We start from the raw sequence: 20016 nt of genomic DNA, 5'->3' as shown, positions 1-20016 counted from the left end.
GTGTTGTTACTGGCCGTGACAGACCTTGTAGAGAGAAAGGGAGCTCTGAAGAACAAGCATTTGAGCTGTAGAGTGGAGATTCCTGAACCTGTGGTGGTGGTGGCCCTTTGGCAGGAAGGAAGAAAACTTGCAGTTCTAGGCATTCTAGGAATTAAGAGCAGAGGTGCCATATCCTTGCCCCAATATAGCTGGGGGTAAAAATGGTTTGTACACAACAGTAGCTTGTGTTCTGCAGAGGACTGCATAAGTAATCTTACATTTGATGTGGTGATACAGAGAGTCTGTAAGAAGCAGCTCTTTGGGTTTTTAAAATTCAAATTATTAAAGAATGACTATGGGGCAGTGTGAAATACATACAGTGTAATAAATAGCATCTTGAAAAAAATTTTTTTGCACTTTCTGAAATAGTGATGTTCTGTTTCCACTTGTGTATAATCAGATTGCTGGAGGGGCAGAGTCCTCTTGTCAGTATGAGGAAAACTCTTAAGTAGACCTGAAGCAAGGGAAGCATGAGAAAGATTTGACAAATCACCATGTAATTATAGCAGCTGTCAGTGTTGCAGCATACAACAGACTTCTTAGAAGAGAAGTTAGTTACTGTTTACTACTCATGTTTCTTGTGTACAAAAATGAATAGCTGCGGTGAGTATAGAATTGTCTAATAAGGACTTCCATAAGCAGTTGAAATTCTGATATTTGTTGTAGGAATATGCATTTAACATATAATGCTAAGTATTTGAGTTTTTTGTATTAATAGGTAGACACAGTCCAGAATACATGGGGAGACTCCAGTCCTACTTGTGATGCTTCTGAACTAAATGTGAAAATATTGATTGGCACTGTTACCTCTCTCTCTAAGGATGGTGGCTATATTAATCAGAATACTTTTTTTGCAATGGAAGATGTCTGTGAAGGTGTGTAGGAGATTTCTTGTTTACTTTTCCTTATTTTTTTTTTTATAAGTACAACAGAAATATCTTCTGATATACTTGCAGTCCACATCCCAAATAAGTTCTAATAGAGTGTATGCAGTGAAACAAACATAGGCATTTGGGTGAAGAAAGCTACCTGTTCATTCTCACTGAGCAAAACTTGCATGCGGTCATGTAAGCAAAAGTTACACATAAGCAAGTGTATTTTTCCCCTAGCATCTCTTATGTAGTTTGTCATAACCTACTGGGGGAAGAGGTGTAAAGAGAAGTTAGAGCACAGTGGATCTGAAGAACGCGTTGTTCTGGCTGGTCATTTCATTATATTAGTTTGTATGGGAGTAATGCTAATGTCAGCAGCAGCAATTGAACTTGAGAAATGTTCTGTTTTACATAGGTTTCAAACCTTGTGAAGGTGACTGGGTGCAAGCAAACTATTTTATTAACCCGACAACATGGAACAGTGAAGCAGTTGCTGTAAAGCCTTTGAGATATAAGCAAGTAGACAAGGTAAATATTCTGCACATTGTTTTTGGCAAGAGGAATCTTGTGTGCAGTGGGCTTTTGAAGGTGGTTTTAAGTTGCTAATATTGGTAGATATTCTATAACACATCTTTAATTAAAAGATAAAACATATCAACTCATCCACTTAGGATAATTTCTAAAATAGCAAAGCTTTTTGAAAAAGCATACACATTTTGATTAGAACAGGAAGAGTAACTTATTTACTGCCTGTCAATTGCTGGTTCAGATGCTTACTATTGTTTTAGTTGCATTGGTTGTAATGAGGATGTGTGGATTTTCGAACTTTTTTAAGAAGTAATGACTGTGGAATTTATATTTAATTTGTCCAAGTATTTTGGCTTAAAAACAACCCTTGTCCCTTTATATTAATGAAAGTATTTGTTCCCTCTAGGAATACATATGTTAGGTTAATGGTTTATTGTATTTCACTTAACTGTGTATATCCAATAATACTTTCATGTCAAGCATAGGAAATTTTTTTTTTGTCTTGTGACTGCTAGTATTGGAGTGTATAAATTAGATAAGTCGGTAAGTCGTGAGACAGGTATCATGATTAAGTCAAATGTACGTATTCTGTTATGCACTGAAGCGGAGGTCAGTGCTTATCTGACGTACTTGTGTTTCTTCACACTTTTATATCTAAAGACAAGCCAAATGATTCTAGGTTAGAGCTGTATGTTTACCTCCCATGAGTAACAGAAACTTCAGAATGCGGCTCTGTTAATGCTAGAATGACTGTTGCAGGAAAAAAACTATGCAGTGGTAGATTGCCTGTTAGCTTAAGCAGACAATATCAAGTAATGCTGAATAACAAACTGTTACAGGTTCGCATTTCCAGCATGTGTGGAAGAAATGGTACAGTAGATGAGAGTATATTTTTCACTTTGGATTCATTGAGACTTCCTGATGGCTACTCACCTCGTAGACATGATCTAGTGAACGCTATTGTGGTGGAAAGCAATCGGTCATATTATATTTGGAGAGCTCTCTGCTTGGTGCCAGTCAGCCAGGATGGGTAATATTCATTCTTTCATTCTCTTTGCACGTAATAACAACTAGAGATTAATTGTAATTAATTATGCAGCTTAAATTTTGTTGCATCTGTTAAGCAGGAAATACTGTGAATTCTTACTAGCTGACTAGAAGGCATGATAGATCATTGAAAAGATCAGTGTGTGATATCATTTGGCCGTTGCTTTTTCTTCCTTTCCAGGAGGTGGGGACATCTGTGCTTACTAGAGAAGCAAAACTAATAGCAGCTGAGTTCAGGGATATTGCTAGGCAAGGAAGGAACTTTGCATGTTTTTGTTAGAAAAATGCCAGTCTCATGCTCTTAATTTGTGTTTCCTCTAATCTGTGTTCTAGTGAGGACTTTACTGCTTGAATACCATTCTCAGCAAAACTGATGTAAAATGGATGTTTCTTTAATCTGTTTTGCTTAGGTTGTAGTGATTCTTCAGATGTCTGTCCTAAATGGAGTAGTTTAATGATCTGAGTAACAGAGATTTGTTGGGCTTGCCAATATCAAAATGGGAGGTTCTGCAGATACCTTAGATGGCATATGTGATCTGAGGAGGATCTGGACAGATTGCAGAACAGGCTGGAAATAGTAGATGATGTTCAGTGTGAAGAAGAAGCAAAATTTTGTGAAATAATCAACTACACAAATGTAGAACGGGCAACAACTAGTCAGTTCTGCAGCAAAAATCTGGAGTTTGACTTGTGAGTTAAAGTGTCTGTCCTGTGAAAAACACAAATACTGCCCAGATGTATATAAACAGGGCTATTACCTGTAAAATCTGTCGCTCTCAGTGCTAACAAGGCCTTGGTAGGATTACCAAGTCTGATTCTGCAGGCAAAAAATAAGCTGTCAACCAACTGGAAAGTCCAAAGGAGAGCAAAAAGGACATTCTGGTACCTCTCAAATATAGTCTTAGGGAGAACTTGCTTTGTTCGATCTCTAGGAAATATAGCCAAGGGCAGTGCATATGCCTTCAAAGGAACTATGAAGAACCGAATAAGCTGTTTTCACTGGAGACAACAAACGTAATAGATTTAAATTGTACCGAGATGGAGCTTGGAGTGCTTACATCACTTTGCACAACACTACAATTTATTCACTTGTTTTTTCGGTTGGACCTATTTTTAATGATGTATTTTATACAGAAAATTATTATTAAAGCCAAGTTACAAAAGGAGGCCTTAGGGTTGATTTCTCAGTTTTAGTGTATTTCCTGCCATATCAAAAAATTGAGGCAGCTTATGCTGCAATGGGAGACATCTAGTGGGCTTTGCTAGTAAATTGATGTAGCTAATAAAAAACAGCTGCCATAATTTTCTACTTTATTATATTAGATAACTAAGGAATACTTAGGGTGTGTAAATATTGGCAAGATTATTAAAACATTTCCAAGTTATTTTTGTGCCACTTTATCTAACTGAATAGTTTCTTAATATGTAGAATAGAAACAATTTTTCAAATGCTTCCTACAGGTAGCTGGCACTGAGAGGGCAGAGCTCTGTTCCCTGTCTCAGGGAGGAGCATGTGACTTCATGGTTTCATACGCGTTTTTCATCAGTAATATGTGTGATAGTAGTTTTTAAGGGTGCTTTTTGGTTTTCAGCTTCTTCTTAGTTTCTTCTTCAGTTGCTGCTTGCAGGTTGTAGCAGTAGGCAGAAGACATAAGTGCGTGCTTGGGGTACATGTTGAAACACTTCAGTCTAGTCACTTTATCTCTTAAGCTCCATTGCTAGTCAGGACTCTTGCTAAGGAGCTGCTCTTTCTTGTGTCTTGGTTCAGCTCCCAAAGAGATCCAGAACAACTTCAGTCACCATTTGATTTAGCCCTTCCAGTACCTGAAGCAGGCCTATAAGAAAGCTGGAGAGGGAGTTTTTACAAGGGCATGTAGTGATAGGACGAGGGGTAATGGCTTTAAACTGAGAGAGGGTAGGTTTAGATCAGATACAAGGAAGAAATTCTTCAGTGAGGGTGGTGAGGCACTGGCACAGGTTGCCCAGAGAAGCTGTGGATGCCCCCTCCCTGGAAGTGTTCAGGGCCAGGTTGGATGGGGCTCTGAGCAGCCTGGTGTAGTGGAAGGTGTCCCTGCCCATGGCAGGGATGTTGGAACTAGATGATCTTTAAGGTCCCTTCCAACCCAAGCCATTCTGTGATTCCATGATTGTTCAGCAGAGATTAGCTAGCTTTGTCATTTTCATTATGTATCCGAAGCTTAATGCTGGTTTATTGTGCTGCTGACAAAAGGCTTGTTGTTTTTAATTTGCTGTTTAAATTAGTAAAGATAATCTAATTGTCTTGGAAGTGTAAGTAACTGAGGAGAAGGTGAACCATGTCACCTTCTGCTTCTTAAATACTGTGGCTATGCTTTGGTGTAGTGATTCTTAAACCTGTGCTGAATAAAAGATACTTACTAAGTCTATATGTGTTTCAAAATTGCTAGCTAAAATTATTTTTACAGACAATCTCACTCCAATGGAATCAGTCTGGATGAGCCTTATGAAAACTTAATGAGAGACAAAGGAGGGTTGGAAGTATCAAGAATGACTAATTTTGGGACCCTGAAGCAGGGGAAATCTGAAAGAATGATCATTTGGATAGAGTAAGCCTTTCGTATTGTTCTAAGCTTGCTTTCCATCACTCCATAATCTGTAAACTTGTCTTCCATACAGAAGCCTGTTATAGTTGAGCCTTGTGGTTCATGGTCTTCAAGTAACCCCCAAATACTGTGGAATTAAAGAGAATTTCATATTGAATTTAATGTCTTTAGGAGAGTCTTTTTATTGAGCGTCTGCCTTGCAGATAGTGCTCATAGACTCCCCAGTCTGGTGTCTCTCTTCAATCGTCATAAAATCTTGTCTGGAATGAGGATTAAAGTAAATGCTTTTGCTTGTAAGTGTGTTCAATTTATCCTGCAGATATGCTGTTGTCTTCAAAATCTTAGAACAAGAGGACTGTTGCATACTCTTTTATTAAAAGCAGACCAGATTTTTTTTCTATTTGTTTTTTTTGTTTGGGGGGGAGGGGTGTTTTTGTCTTTTAACTTGGATGCTGAAGAGCTATGCGGGCGTATCCTTGAGGGGGTTTTGTTTTGGTGGTTTTGTGTTTTGTCTTTTGGGTTTTTTTCACATCTGGGCATAGAGGCTCAAATGAACTTACACCTGAATACCCTTTATTTGTTGCTATGTGCGCTTTCCTAAGAGTTAGTTACCCAATGATAAATTTGAAGTTACTATTACTGATTTTACGCACAGTGTTTATGTATGCTTCATGTGGGGGTTGATATGACCTAGAAATACTAACATTTAGCAGAGGTTCTGGTCTCATGAGTTAGAAGCAACAGTGCAACTTCTTTCTGATAACAGTTATGAAATAATGGTGAACTAACCTGCTGCAAACAGTTAGATTTGACTTCAGGTAGAATTAAGCTTCCCAAGAACATTAACTATGCATTTAATTATGTAATTAATTACATAACTACTTCTAGGAATAAAGGGAGTGTACCACAGTCCTTAATCAGCTGCAGATTAGCTGGATGGGTGAAAGACAAGCAATTCAGTTTTCAGATTCCTCAAAAATTTGAGGACAGTCCAGAAGCATATCTCTCGTCTTTTCCAATAAATCAAGAAAACATCTCAAAAGCTGCAGTTAATTCGTGTAATGACAGTGGAGAAACAACGGATGAGTCATTGAATAATACATCCAGTACGAAGAATGGAGTCATTCCAGGTACAGTGAAATACTAACATTTGAATGCTGAGTCTTAACTTCTCAGAAGATCTGTAGGTTTGTTTGAGAAGACTTGCCTGTGCTAGCAATAGTAATTGTGGTAACAATTTAATCTGTTTACTACAGAAGGAATGAATTCCCAGGGTACAAGTTTCTCAAGGACAAAAGAAAACTTTTCCTTGGTGAAAGATGAAAATCTGCATAATGGAGAAAATGAGCAAAGAGAAGATTTGGAACAACCAATAAATCACGTCAATATTACTGGAGAAATTGTCATACCACCAGGTGAAAAAACATTCATAGTGATCATATGCACAGCTGTGTAAGTATTTCTTTCCATTGGTTCTGATCCATACAATGGAAACAAGTCATAAAAATTGACTTAATAGTTCTAGGATAAAGTAAGCAAGTACATATTAGCAAATGATGTGGAAACCTTTATTAGGTCTTGAAAGTAGTTAGCATCTTAATGCTTGATTCTGATTTTTGTCAAAAGAAAATGGTAGTAGTAAATGAAGAAATGTAGTGGGAGTAGATATCTTCACCTTACTGTGTTTTGGTTTTTTTAGAGAAGTTAATGCCTACAGCTGGTTAGATTCTTTTCAGGAAACCCGTTGCTCAATGAGCACTAGAGCTAATGTAGATTTCCTGGCAATTTTTGTGTTATGTCTGGTATGTTTCTTCCAGTCTCCATACCCTGACATCACATTCAAGTTGCTATATGCCTTGATCTCAAGCTGCTCTGTCCTGTGATATTAAATGCAGATTGTATATGCTGAAATAAAAAAGAAAAAAGCTTTCTTCCTTGAATGTGTAATTTGTAGAGGAAGTGGTTTGCAGATCTTAGAAAACCCTTGAAAAACAGAAATACTTTGCTGTACAAAGTATTTCATGGATTTAGTTAAGAATAAAAAGTGGCTTTGTGTAAGCTCTTTCAGAATTCGGGTAGAAAGCTCATGCTGGAAAGCTTACTTACATGTACTTTTTGGTTACTTCCAGCTGTAGCTCTAAAAAGGTTGTGTACCGCAACAGTTGATTCTTACAATCATAATTTAAAAGTTGGACAGGGTAAAACAAGGTCGAATGGTTTCATTCATCAAAGTAGCACTGCATTAACTTTCATGCTACTTCTATTACCATTTTAAAGAGTGAGACAAGGGGTAGATATGTTCTGAAAGAGGGTGTTTTAGCTTCAGTTTGAAAGATAAGCTGCAGGCATGGCCTGCCTGTGTGGAGAAAGATGTGTAGGAAGAACAATTTGTATTTCACTGTAGATATGTAAATGCCACGAAGTCTGAGAATCTTCTAATAATACAAAACAATCCACACAAAATTCCATGGGAGGCTGCAGCATGAACATAAGTCCTTGCTGGCTGCTTAAGAGACCAAGAGCCTGAAAATTTAGTTCATAAATCTTGCACAGTTCAGTGTCTTCACTGCATTTGTGTATCAAGAAAAAAACAGACTGTAGCTTTAACCTGAACAGGTACTGTTACTTGGCATGAAAAAGTGGTACTCCTGCCGAAGAGAAAGTAAGCTAGAACCCTTCTGGGATGCTTTTGTTTCAGGCACGTAGTAGCAGTGTTGGACTGCATAGTTAGTACCAAGGAGAGAACTGGGCTCTGGGTAGTGCTGGGATGAGTTCATTAAGGGATTTCAGAGCAGATAGTGTGTGTTAGATCTTTTGTCTTAAGTTCCTTAGAAAACAATCTGAAGAAACTGTTTCCTCTGATTTTTTTTTTTTTCCCCCCCTCTGTCACTCCCCAAGCACTGCTTACACATATAAAGTGCATTTTTCAGAAATAAAGGATCTTTCCTACTTTCTCCGCTTGATGTGTTTACAATTAAGGTTCAGTTCTGAGTAGCCTTAAGCAAGGTAGAGCAAAGCTGTTGGTGCAAATAGCAAAGGGATGTGCCTCGGGTCCTTCTGATGGAAACATTTGGCTAATCTTTTTCAGTAACAGTAATTCCAAGGTGTTCTTTATGGCAGAATTATTAATTCTGTATCTAGTATGTTGAGGAGAGTGATTTCGCTCTTTACCCAAGCTTTTGATGAAATTTGGGTTTTGAGCTTTTTAGTCTCTCTTTTTTTTTAATTATTTATGATACCTGGATTGAACTCAAGGTGGGGAGTACGTCTGAGGAATTATCCTGCATTAGCAGTTCTCATATGTTACTGAGATGACAATCTACGATTTTATTTTAAAAAATACTTACGGCTTGGGAAAATAAAGTGTGAACGTGATGATTTTAAGAACATAACTTCTGCTTGCTTGAAGAAATCCTGGATACAGTAAAGAACTCCTGTTACTTGGTTTTGCTGATTTTACTGTTGGACGCTATATTGAAGCCACTGTAACAAATGAAGAAGAATTACTAATAGCACCTGTGGAACCATATTCACCAAGAAACCCTAAAATTATTCCAGAACCTCAGGCAAGGAAAACAACAGTGGTTGCCCCTAAATACAGAAGGTACTGTGAATTAGAGAAAAAAAATAGCACTTATCTACTGCTGCTCTTTTTGGTATTGCTATATCTGTCCTGTAATGCCGACAAAGAAAATGTGTAACTGGGAGAGTCTGTACGTAGATAATTGTGGACATCACTGACAGAAGAGGATGTTTTAGTAATGAACTGTTGGACTTCTTTGTAGATTTGTCAGACAGGATGAGGTGATAAACAAGATGAACACTGTTGCGTAGTAATCTACAAGTAAGAATTTTGTTATTAAGAAAAAATGTGGAAAATCAAAAATATTTTTCTGAGAGAGTCAGCTTCTTAATTCCTCAAGGAGCTTTGACATCTATATCTGATAAATGTTTCCCATCTTTCATTCAGAACTTTTCCTTTTGCAAATAAGCTTCCATTATACTTACAGTATTTGCGTAGTTATAAAATATCCCTAAACTGAAAAAGACACATGATGTTTTCAAATGATCTGTAACTAGAACACTGATCTGTCTTCCCAGTATAGTAAACTTCTCAATTGTCACTTTGAAGGAATCACTGGGTCTCTTGTGTGTGTGCGTGTGTGTGGTGGTTTTGTAGCCTTGGTGATGTGGCATGTTCATTAACTTTTTTTCACATATATAATTTGAGAATGCTAAATGAAATGTCATACATTTTTGTTTTAGAAATCACAGAAAGCTGTTGCCAAACTTTCTCCCCCATTATACCATACCAGATGAGTTAAGAAAATGTGTGGAGCAGAAGTTAGACATACTGACCTTTCAGCCTCTCCTAGCAGAGGTATGCAAGTGTAGGTTTATATAAGAAAATATATTTTATATAAGTGTGTTCAAGCTGGCCTTAATTTAGCAAAAATGTGTAGCCCTTAGTGTAACCGAAGATGATGTTATACAGTTGCCAAGTAGACTTAAAACTTTAGTCTGTATCTTCTGTGGGTTTCAGTATGTCACAGAATCCAAGCTTACAAGAGCACAAGAGAGTAAATATGAAAAACTGAAAAGGGAGTGGAAGTATGCTGCTGGGGGGGTATTACAGAAGTTGAACAAAGATTCCTCTTCACTCTCGCTTTTTAGGTAGCATTGGAAAGAGTTTTTGGGGTGTCAGAACAGTAGTCCAGTGGTTGTTTTATAGCAAATGAAAGCAGAAATTCTTAAGTTACTACAATAACAGAGGGTTCTTTTCTGACTGGTCAAAATTTTTTTTTTTTTCTTTTAAATCCTCAAATTGAATTCACTGTGGCTTGTTCAAATTCTTCTCACAAATATAGTGATTTCAGAATAAGTTTTTTAAAAAAAAAAAAAAAAAAAAAAAAAAAACAAACACCACACACCATGAAGTCTAACAGGAATATTACCATGATTCCTTCTCCAAAACTTTGTCCTGTTTTCTGGTAGACCATTGTTGCAACTCACTTTTTTTTCCCCCCTAACTTTTTAAGGACTTATAAACTGCGACTGATACTTAATTTTTCAAAAATGTAAAAGGCTATGTTGTCTGCTTTTTAAGCAGTTCATGCAAAACCTGAGGTCACAGCATGAAGACAGCAGTTTATTGATCCTCTCTCAAAAACAAAATAAAACTCTGTAGTGTTTGAAATAATTTTACGCAGAAAGCCTGCCATTGATGGTAACTTTTTTTAACCCCACCTTAAATTCTGTCTGGTATTGCCCTGTATTTAAGTGAGAAGATACCAAATAGAAAGTATTCTGTGCTATCAGTCATTGTTTAGATAGAGCTGCGTACTGTTGGAGAATACCTCTTCAGTGAGATGTATTGAGCTCTGAGGGAGAAAGTTCAGGTTTGTTCAGCTTGCCCTAAGTTGTATAATCACCAGCCAGGGTCAAGACTGACTTGACTCTCTCTCTTCACCCATCTCTGCCCAGCATACTTAGATTTTATGTTTTCTGGGATTGCTGAGCATGAAATTCAGTGTGTAGACTGCCCCTGAATTCAGATGTTGAAACTGCCATTGTAGTAGGGAGAGCTGGTTAACTCTTTAGCTGACTGGCTATTGTGTCTCAACACAAGGGCTACACTAATTCTGGCTTGACTACTGGGGGGGTTTAAATTATTAGCTAATGTATAGGTACATGTGTTTAGGTGCCTTAATTGGCAACCCAGTTGCTGTGCAGTCTGTCTTATGAGGTGTTTTGTATAATGTTAAGAATAGTGGGTTCCATATCTTAGTGTAGAAGTTACAACAATAATGCATACTGTTTTGTTTTTCAGCATCTTAACCTAGATAATTATAAAGCCAACTTTTCTACTCTCTTGTGGCTTGAAGACATCCATGCAGAAATGGAGATAGGAGACTTCAACATGAGTGGGGTTACTTTGAAAAGGAACGGGAACTTGTTAGTCTTGAAAGTGCCAGGAGTGGCAGACGGCAGACCTCACCTGACTGCAGGTAGTAATTAGTAAGAGATAAAATATTGATCAACATGCTGTTTGGCTTTCAGTGCAATACAAACTCCATTGCTTATTCATTTGTTTAAAGAAGTATTTCGCATGTTTGCACACAACGTTATTTATCTGGGCTACTAGACAGGAGAACTACACCATTTGTGTCTCAGTGTGAGTCTTGCAGTGGCTGCTGCCTGAAGCAGCATTGTGTGTGTCTGTTCTTGTGCATGTTCTGATACTTCAGGATTTTTCATGTACAAAAATTGGTGGGGCTTTCAGCAAGAATAAACCATGCAATGTAGTAATAACTTAAAAGAAAATAGGTGTATCAAAAGCAAAAGCTGGGAAAGTAGTTAAAATTTAATTCAGAATCTCAAATAATAAAATGTACAAGATACCGTTTTCAGGAACTGGTGTCTGATAGCGTCAATATTAGGTGACTTTTAAAATGTAATATACAACTCTGTACACCATTTCAGAACAGGTACTCACAGCAACTTTGCTGAAGTTAGTTAACATCTAGCATTCTGCAAATTCCTAGTTTAACCATGCAAAAGACGAAGAAATTAAGCGCTGCGGCAAGAATTTTGTGATTCCTTGTAACAGTATGTTGCCTTTTAACTTTGTTTACAATTAGGTGATAAGGTGATACTGAAAAGTCAGGTCTACTCTGAGCATATAATAGAGTACATTGCCTATATTACTGAGGTAAGTAAAGTGTATCTCCTGTTGAAAATACTGTGGTCCGCAGGTTTCAAAGGGGAAGCTGGCAATTCATGCAGTTACAGACTAGTTCAGCCTGACTTTTGGGAAGCTAGGTTTGTTTTATCTATATTCTGGGCAGTGATTTTGTATTTTTATGGTATTTTTTTAAGACTTCGGCTTCCCTGTTCTTTCTAGATTATAATCTTTACCTGCTCTGAAAGCACTCATAACATAATCTAGATATGCAGTATGTTGATAGCAGGTAAATCTAGGTTGGTTTATTAGAGGTGTTGTGGGGGTTCAGTGCTTTCAGGGATGCTTCTTTGTGTTTGAAATACTAAACCTTCATCAGTAAACTGACTTTATATCTTTGCAATAGATCTGTAATGAAGATGTTACTCTTAAGCTTAATGCAGACTTTGAACAGGCCTACAACTTGGAACCCATGGATGTAGAATTTGTCTATTGCAGGTATTTTTATAAGTTTCCAAAAAGTTGTGTTTAAGGATTCCTCTAGTAAAATGGTTTTTAAAATATACATGACTGTTTGTTGGTTGTTTTGGTGGATACAGATAGGAGGAGGACATAATTAAGACCTTGCCACTTCTTTCACCTCTTTCCCTCAACACACCTTTGTCATTACGTTCATTGGTAAAAGACTGCAACTGCAGTCACAGTGTACAAAGAATTCTTGTCTTAAGCATCTCTAAATGATTGCACCAATACTAGGCAGTAAAATGGTGGGGAGGATGAGGTGGGGTGTTCTGGTTTGGGTTTTCTTTTTTCTTGGTGCTTTTTTTAAGAAAAAAAAAACAATATGGCTGCAAGACTACGTAAAAAAAAAAAATTGCTGGTGTTAACTACACATCCTTTCATACTTCTGTTTTATTTGTGGGATGTTATTATCTGTACTAAGTTAGTTAATCTTCCCTGTAAAATAAGCTTTGCAGAGAACTTCCTTGAAAGACTATCTAAGTCTGGAACACCAGGCCATCTTTGTCTCACTGAAGAGCTAGAGAATAAATGTATCAATGTTATTCATAGCAAAGCTGTTGATTGACACTTCTGCAGCATATTTCTCAATAGATAATTCTTTTTAAAAAAAAAAAAAGTGTTTTTATATAGAACTCCTATTTTTGTATGCGTTGGTGTGTAGTAAAAAATACCAGCTACTTTGTGGGTGTATGCTGTTGTAGTTGATAGAAGTGTAAGCTTTTACTTTAATCTACAAATTTGTGTTCTGATAACAGGATTACTAGCAGGCGATGCCAGCTGGGAGTTGAGCAAGCTGCCTACCTGGGTGAAAAAGGTACATTTCAGCTGAATTAAGCTGTCTAAAGGAGTGAGTTTGTGGGGAGTTTTCTGTTTTATATTGCTTTTGCATCAGGGTGCACCGAGAAGAATGCATTGTAGTTTGTGCTTAGAGGAGTTTTCTGTAGCTTTTTTTTTTCCTGAAAGAAATCAACTCTCTGAATCTAGAATAGGTGTCATCAGAATGATCTCGTCTGTTGGCCATCACAGGGGAGAGGAATGGAAACAGTCTTTTGTGGACTGTTTGAGCCATTAAAAACTGTAGAAATCATACGGTTATAATAATAGGAAGTGAAATGGCAGTGTTTTGTGTTACTTCAGTATTTATTAAAAAACACTAATTGCCTGGTTTATGGTTGAGTAGAATGATCCATATGAACTTCAAATAGGTCTTTACCAGTTTTATGTTAGTTCTGATAAACCAGTTTTAGCAACTCAGAGCAAACTGATGTATCAGCAGTAGTGTTTATCAGTGAAACATGCAAAGTGTTTGTGTGGCTTTCAAATTTCTCTACTTTCCCCTCTAAATATGAAGTGTTATTTCCGGAAAGGCTTGTCTTGCAATCACCACGAGATATCAAGACCCAGAATACTACTGGGTATTGTGTTGTTGATGGCGGCCTTGAACAGCATTCCCAGCAGGAAAGTAAGGTAACTGTTCTGTAAATGTACCTTAAATTTCTGAATACCATTCAGATTGTTAACAGATACCTGCTGTACAGCTATTGTTAGAAGGAATTGCATGATGAAGTATCAAAGAATCAAAGTTGTATTCTGCCACTTTCTGATGACAGAAATTTTTGTTTGCTGCCTGGGGACAGGGATTTTATGATAACTGATACTATTAAGCTAGCGCTCCATCTCAACTGGAAAGTGCTTATAAAAAAACCTGTATGATTATGATTGGAATTGTCAGATTTGTCTTAGACTAACTTTCATAGCTACTGTTGAGTAAGTACTTAAGTCCTGTCACTGTGGCAGGAAATAATTTTATGATAGAACGTAATCATCCTGTTCTGAGTAGATTTACCCAGGCTTCTTAACTGCCAGTTAAATTATATGAAGAAAATATAGTAATCTTTCTTAGAAAGGACTTCAGAAGGTTACACAGTCCTCCCATTTGAAGCAAGACTGTCACCAACACTAAATCAAGTCAGCTTGGGGGCAAATGGGAGGTGTTAACACAGTTATGCAGTTGCAGGTGTGGAGCTTTCCCCTTCTCCTTCCTGAATTTCATGAGTTTTCTGTTGGCTCTGTTGCCAAGTTTCTTATGGTCCCTCTGAACTGAAGATGCACCATCAGATACTTGAGGTGTGACTCCTGATTCTGTGTTGTCTGCAAATTTGTCAAGGGTGTTGCTTAGTCTTATGTGAGTCATTGATGAAGATACTGAATAATACTGATCCCAACAACCACCCTGGGGTTCTTAGCTTTTGACCAGCTTGCAGCTGGGTATCAAACTGTTGATTAATACTCTCGGAGCCTAGTAGTTCAGTCAGTTTTCAACTTGTCTAATTGTCTGTTGATCTAGCTAGTATGTCATCAGGCTACAAATAAGAATGATGCAGGAAGTAAACTATTTCAAAAGCCTTGCTGAGGTCAAGGAGTGTTGCAATGACTGCTTTTCTTTTGCCAGTGTAATAGTCTGCTTACATAATAGTCTATTCATCATAGAGAAAAATCAGGTTGGTCATGAAAGGTCTTGATCTAGCCATGTTGACTATTCTTGGTCACCCTTTTTTCCGATCATGTGAAGGATGTGGAAATCCAGAAGGATGTGCTCCATGATATTCTCAAGGACTGGAGTGAGGCTGCCGAGCTATTATTCCCTAAGTCTTCCTTGGTCTGTCTTAAACTGGGGCAATATTAGCTTTTTACTGCTGTCAAAGACTTTCTTTAGCTTGTCATGATTATTTTTTTATTGTAGATAATAGGCAGCAATGTCCACAATCATATCAGCATGGTGAATCACATCTACCCTATCCAGTGTCTCTAAGCAGTTTGTAGCATGGTCCTCCTGTTACTTGTCACTTTCCTTCCCATACTGTTACTTTGCACAGGAATCTGGAAGCCTGGATGTGAGACGGAAAAGTCATTGAGTTCTTTCCCATATAATCTATCAATAAATTGTCTTCTCTTATCCATCTGTGAGTCTCCATGATGCTTGAACTGTCTCTCTTCCACCACAACATTTGCTCAGTCCCTTCTTATTACCGTGTCCCTGCCACATTTTAGCTGCAGCTGTACTTTGATCTCTTTGACTTTCCTGATTTTGTCCAGCTGTCCAAGCAGTGCTTTTGCCTGTCCTTGTTTCTGCTGGTAATAAGCTCTATATAAATTCATGAAGAAACTACAGGCTTGGCTAAGCAGGCCTTCTATTGAAATTCCTGATGATGTTGTGGAACAGGATGGTTTGTTTATCATATCTCAGTAAGCAGCTTCTAGCTCTCCTGGGCACCTTTTTCCCCACACAGCAGTTTCTCAGAGAGATTTTGCCTGGTGATTTCTGACAGAAACTGAGGTTTGCTCTAGAAGGGCCAGAGTTCTGACTCTGCTGCTTTACCTGCTTAACCTTCCTTCAATCTTGCAGTCTCTGCAACAAAAGCTGGTATATGAACATGTGTTCTTTCCTGTATATGAGTAGCAAGTCTAGTAGAGTGTTATTTCTGATCAGTACTTCAGCCATCGATGTTAGGAAGCTGTCACCAACTCAGTCTAGAAATTCTAGACATTTCCTGGGTGAACTGCAACTGGTATGTGAATGGCTGAAATCTCCGGGAAGCTGCACAACCTGTGATCAGGACACTGATGCCAGTTGTTTGTCAGAAGCCTCACCCATGTTGCCTTCCTTCCGGCAGGGATTTGTCGCAGACCACCAGACAATATTGATGCTGCTCCTGCAGCAATAACTCAGACACGTCTCTGGTTTTTGCAATTAGTAATGTGCAGTCGAGTAGCTCCTGCACATAGACCCAAAGCTGTGCTGGTGAGAGCAGCAGCACAGCTAATTTTTGTTCTACAAGATGCCTGCTTCTACTGGGGCCTTTCTGTTTGACTGGAAGCATGGTGGAGAACATCACCTGGACCCCTCATTGCTTACCACAGAGCTACATGGTACTCCACTTGATCTATTCAAGGTGTCGCTAGTACTCACGTGGGTAAGCAGCAAAGGGAGTAGTCAGGAGTAGATGAGCCTTGCAGTCTTTCCATGACATCATGGCTCTGGGGAAGCAGCAAACATCTCTGGATGATACCTCTGTCCTGTGCAAGAAGGAACAATCCACTCCTAACGCTCGTCGCTTCGCTGGATTAGGATTAGTATTATTAAGATGATTGAGGCATCTGGTCCAGAACCTTGCAAACTTCACATTCCCTACAAGCAGTCTTCTCCCATGCTGCAGTCTGAAAGAGGTATCATCTTGCTTAGTGGTATGGAATGTGAATGTTATCTTTTGTGGAAGGAAACAAGTTATTCAGCCACGGCTTCAAAATCCTCATCTGAGCCTGCAAAGTGTTTGTGAAATAAATGTTTGATGTTAACATAAGCCAAACTTTTAGAAATCTTAAATTTAAGGTGGGAATTCCTAGCACCTTCTTTTACTACTGTATCTTTCTGTCTTCACAGTAGGTACTCTATTTAGTGACATAATGCTATTTAACAGGAAAAATTAAAACCTAGCAACTTCAAAAGTGTTAGTGAAGATAGTTGCCTGTCATCTTAAGGTTATAAATGCATTTATCTTCACTTGCTATTTTCAGGTCAAAAAACTGCAGAACAAACAGGCAAAATGCATGGTATCAAGGGAGAGGAACATAACAGATACGAAGAGAGTAGCTGTGCAAACAAGCCAACCTGGTATACTTTAATATGTTTTATTCAAGTATAAACAGTTCAGGATTGCAATCACTTCAGCAGACCAGGGCTGAGCAAGATAAGTATGGGTATCCTCCTGCTCTTTTAAAGACAAATTGTAGAACAGTACTAGCAGGAAGTTTCGTTGGAGTCTCTCTGTGGATTACTTCAGCATCTCCAGTTCATAGGATCATAAAGTGGTTTGGGTTGGAAGGGACCTTAAAGACCATCTAGTTCCAACCCCTCTGCCATGGGCAGGGACACCTTCCACTAGGCCAGGCTGCTCGAAGCCACATCCAGCCTGGCCTTGAACACTGTGAGAGAGGGGGCAGCAGACATCTAGTGATATGTTTTGTACTCAGTAATACAATTTCCCAGTCGTCTACTGGAAAATTTTTGGTTATGTTCGAAGTTTCCAATTTGTTACTGAGATGCTGTGTCTCATCGTTGGGAGAGCTACTTTGCCGAAGACGCTAAAGCTTTAGAAAAGTTTTCAGAAAGCCCAGGTCATTCCTATGCTTTTCTGGAAAGTGTGACTTTAAGTATCAGTGTACTTAATTGCCAAAGAGGGCGATTTTGTCACTTTGTAGCAATAGGATGCCTAAAGAAATATGGAATGGATTACCTAGAATGCAATTCTGTCCAAGGGTTAATAAGATTCTGCTGTGGAAAGCTAAAGCTAGGCAAATTCAGACAGCATTAAGGAAAAAAATTCAGTAGTTGTGACTTACTACTGGTCATCTAGTACTGGTAGTATCCCCAAAGTACTAGTTACTGAAAGTTACTGAAATTTTGCAATTCTAGGAGAAAAAAGTGAGCTTGATGCTAAAATTACGGAATAGAGTTTTTACAGATTGTTGGGTTACATAATCATAGTTATTTTCTGGCCTTCAGTTTTATCAAAGATCCAATACACTTATGAAATATTAATGGCTTATTTTCTACATGCTATTCTATGAAATCAGAATTTTTGAGTTCATTAATTCATTAGTTGTTACCATATATGGAAAATAAAAAAAATTTTTGAAGCATAATGTGAATTGGAATTGCTTTAATCTACATACGTTAAAGATATTTAAGCACGTTTTAATATATGCTTATCTTGGTTATAGCTGCTGAAACTGTGACACTTAAACACAGAGCTGGTGAATTTTTCAATCCTATGCTGAATGAGCAACAGAAGCTGGCAGTGAATAGGATACTGAGTGGTGAATGTCGTCCAACACCTTATGTTCTCTTTGGACCACCAGGAACTGGAAAAACATTAACAGTAATTGAAGCTATTTTACAGGTAATGGTGGATGACAAATCAGTCATCTCTTATCTTTCAGTGCTGGAACACTTGCAGTAATTCTGTAAGTACCGTCAGATCTTTTTCCCAAGGAGTTCTCGGAATACTCTTTTTAAGATCATTTTCTGTAGCTCCGTGAAAGAGGGAAGATCTTGATATGGATTTAACAGAATTCCTGAATGGCTTGTTTTCAAGTCTTTTCTACTTTAAAGCTTTAGTGACCAGTATCTAACTTGTGATTCCAGTAGTGCATAATATATTCATGAAGCACAGGTATACATTATTATGATAACCACGAATTAATTCTGTTGTTGGTATACTCAGTTTGAGAGTACTTAGTCATGACTGTCAAGACTAGTGTTCTTGAACCGCAAAAGGATGGATGAATACAACGTGTATGCAAAACTCTTCTGGATTCTGTATTGAGTGAAAAGAAAAAAAGGGTATGTTTGAGCTATTGCTACTTATCTAAATAACTTTTTTTCATGTCCATCTTCTTTAATGTAGATACATTATACTCTACCAGATAGTCGAATTCTGGTTTGTGCGCCATCAAATGCTGCAACAGATCTGATTTGCTTGCGGCTGCATCAAAGCAATCTGTTAAAACCAGGAGCTATGGTCCGAGTTAATGCTATCTTCAGGTCAGCAGAGGTAAATATTATAGATATCTGCCAGTTAATATCTTCATTTTAATATTTTGATCTTAAAATACTGATTTAGTAATGTAACTGTCAGTGGTTATTAGGCTTGTTAGGGTCCAAAGTACAAACATACCAATTCAACTTTTCCAGAAGATTAACTGGAAAATGTTGGTCATAGTCCTTAATTTGATTGTAGGAGTATAGAATCTTCACTTCTTTCCTGCGGTGCTCAACTCCACAAGTAGCACGTACATACCAGTGAAATTTTTAATGTGGTAAGATGCTTTGACTTACAAAGCAATCCTAAAATCTGTTACTGAAGTCAAGCCTTTGTCTTCAAATTAAGACTACTTACACAGAAAAGTAAGCAAGTAGGATTACAATCTTTATTCAGTACGCACACGTTGTGTGTGCATTTTATATATATGTAGATATTTGTGTGCATACATATGTATATACAACATCCATATGTTCAGTTTTGATCCTTACGATAAAGAGAACGCAGATGTCTTGCATATGTGCTACTTTGTTGAGGCAAATTAATGAGGAATTCGTTTCGGTGTGTGAATGGGTCTAAATCTAAGTGTTTTGCTCAGCTTCTACAATAGTTTTCAGCAGGCTTTTTTATTCAAGTTGAAACGTCTAGTTTTAGAGCAGCATTTTGTTTTACAAAATACTTTTTGTTTCTGCAGCAAATTGATGACATGGTGAAACCTTACTGCAAAGATGGTGATGATATTTGGAAAGCATTGTGGTTCAGGATAGTAATTACCACATGCAGCAGTGCAGGAATGTTCTATCAAGCAGAAATACGGTAGAGTACTATAGATAGGAATATCATGGAGATAGCTGGATGCTACAAAAACTAGAGCTTTTAGATACCCTCTGTACTGTAACTTGAGCTGTTTTAATACAGTTTATTGCATGTGCCTCTATTTCGAAATTGACTTCCTAGCAAACCACTTGATTTTAGTAATGTTTTGGCAAAGACTTTCTCCATGGTAAATTTAAGAATTGTCTTGAATAATGTTAAAAATACTGTGTCAAAGTTTTTTAACATTAACTTCTCCCCCTCTATCAGTGGGAGCCTTGGAAATTGTATTGCTGTTGACAATCATTTTGAGCCAAAAATTTTGAGCA

At 37.8% G+C, this 20016-nt stretch overlaps 1 protein-coding gene across 1 annotated transcript in view; it reads left to right on the top strand.

Annotated features, from left to right (window-relative positions):
- Positions 1–20016, top strand: part of MOV10L1 (Mov10 like RNA helicase 1) — a 38329-nt gene that overhangs the window by 8954 nt on the left and 9359 nt on the right. The window contains exons 3-19 of the mRNA XM_075429559.1: positions 758–914; positions 1327–1439; positions 2279–2469; positions 4931–5071; positions 5957–6198; positions 6325–6520; positions 8478–8672; positions 9335–9449; positions 10899–11076; positions 11710–11780; positions 12157–12248; positions 13028–13086; positions 13624–13739; positions 16848–16944; positions 18054–18232; positions 18740–18886; positions 19569–19690. Of these exons, the coding sequence (XP_075285674.1) occupies positions 758–914; positions 1327–1439; positions 2279–2469; positions 4931–5071; positions 5957–6198; positions 6325–6520; positions 8478–8672; positions 9335–9449; positions 10899–11076; positions 11710–11780; positions 12157–12248; positions 13028–13086; positions 13624–13739; positions 16848–16944; positions 18054–18232; positions 18740–18886; positions 19569–19690 (2411 nt within the window). The remainder of the gene's footprint in view (positions 1–757; positions 915–1326; positions 1440–2278; positions 2470–4930; positions 5072–5956; positions 6199–6324; positions 6521–8477; positions 8673–9334; positions 9450–10898; positions 11077–11709; positions 11781–12156; positions 12249–13027; positions 13087–13623; positions 13740–16847; positions 16945–18053; positions 18233–18739; positions 18887–19568; positions 19691–20016) is intronic.

Source organism: Opisthocomus hoazin, chromosome 8 (genome assembly GCF_030867145.1).
Source record: "Opisthocomus hoazin isolate bOpiHoa1 chromosome 8, bOpiHoa1.hap1, whole genome shotgun sequence".
NCBI lineage: Eukaryota > Metazoa > Chordata > Aves > Opisthocomiformes > Opisthocomidae > Opisthocomus > Opisthocomus hoazin.
Note: the sequence above shows the minus strand (reverse complement) of the source record. Positions and strands in the feature narration are given on the sequence as shown.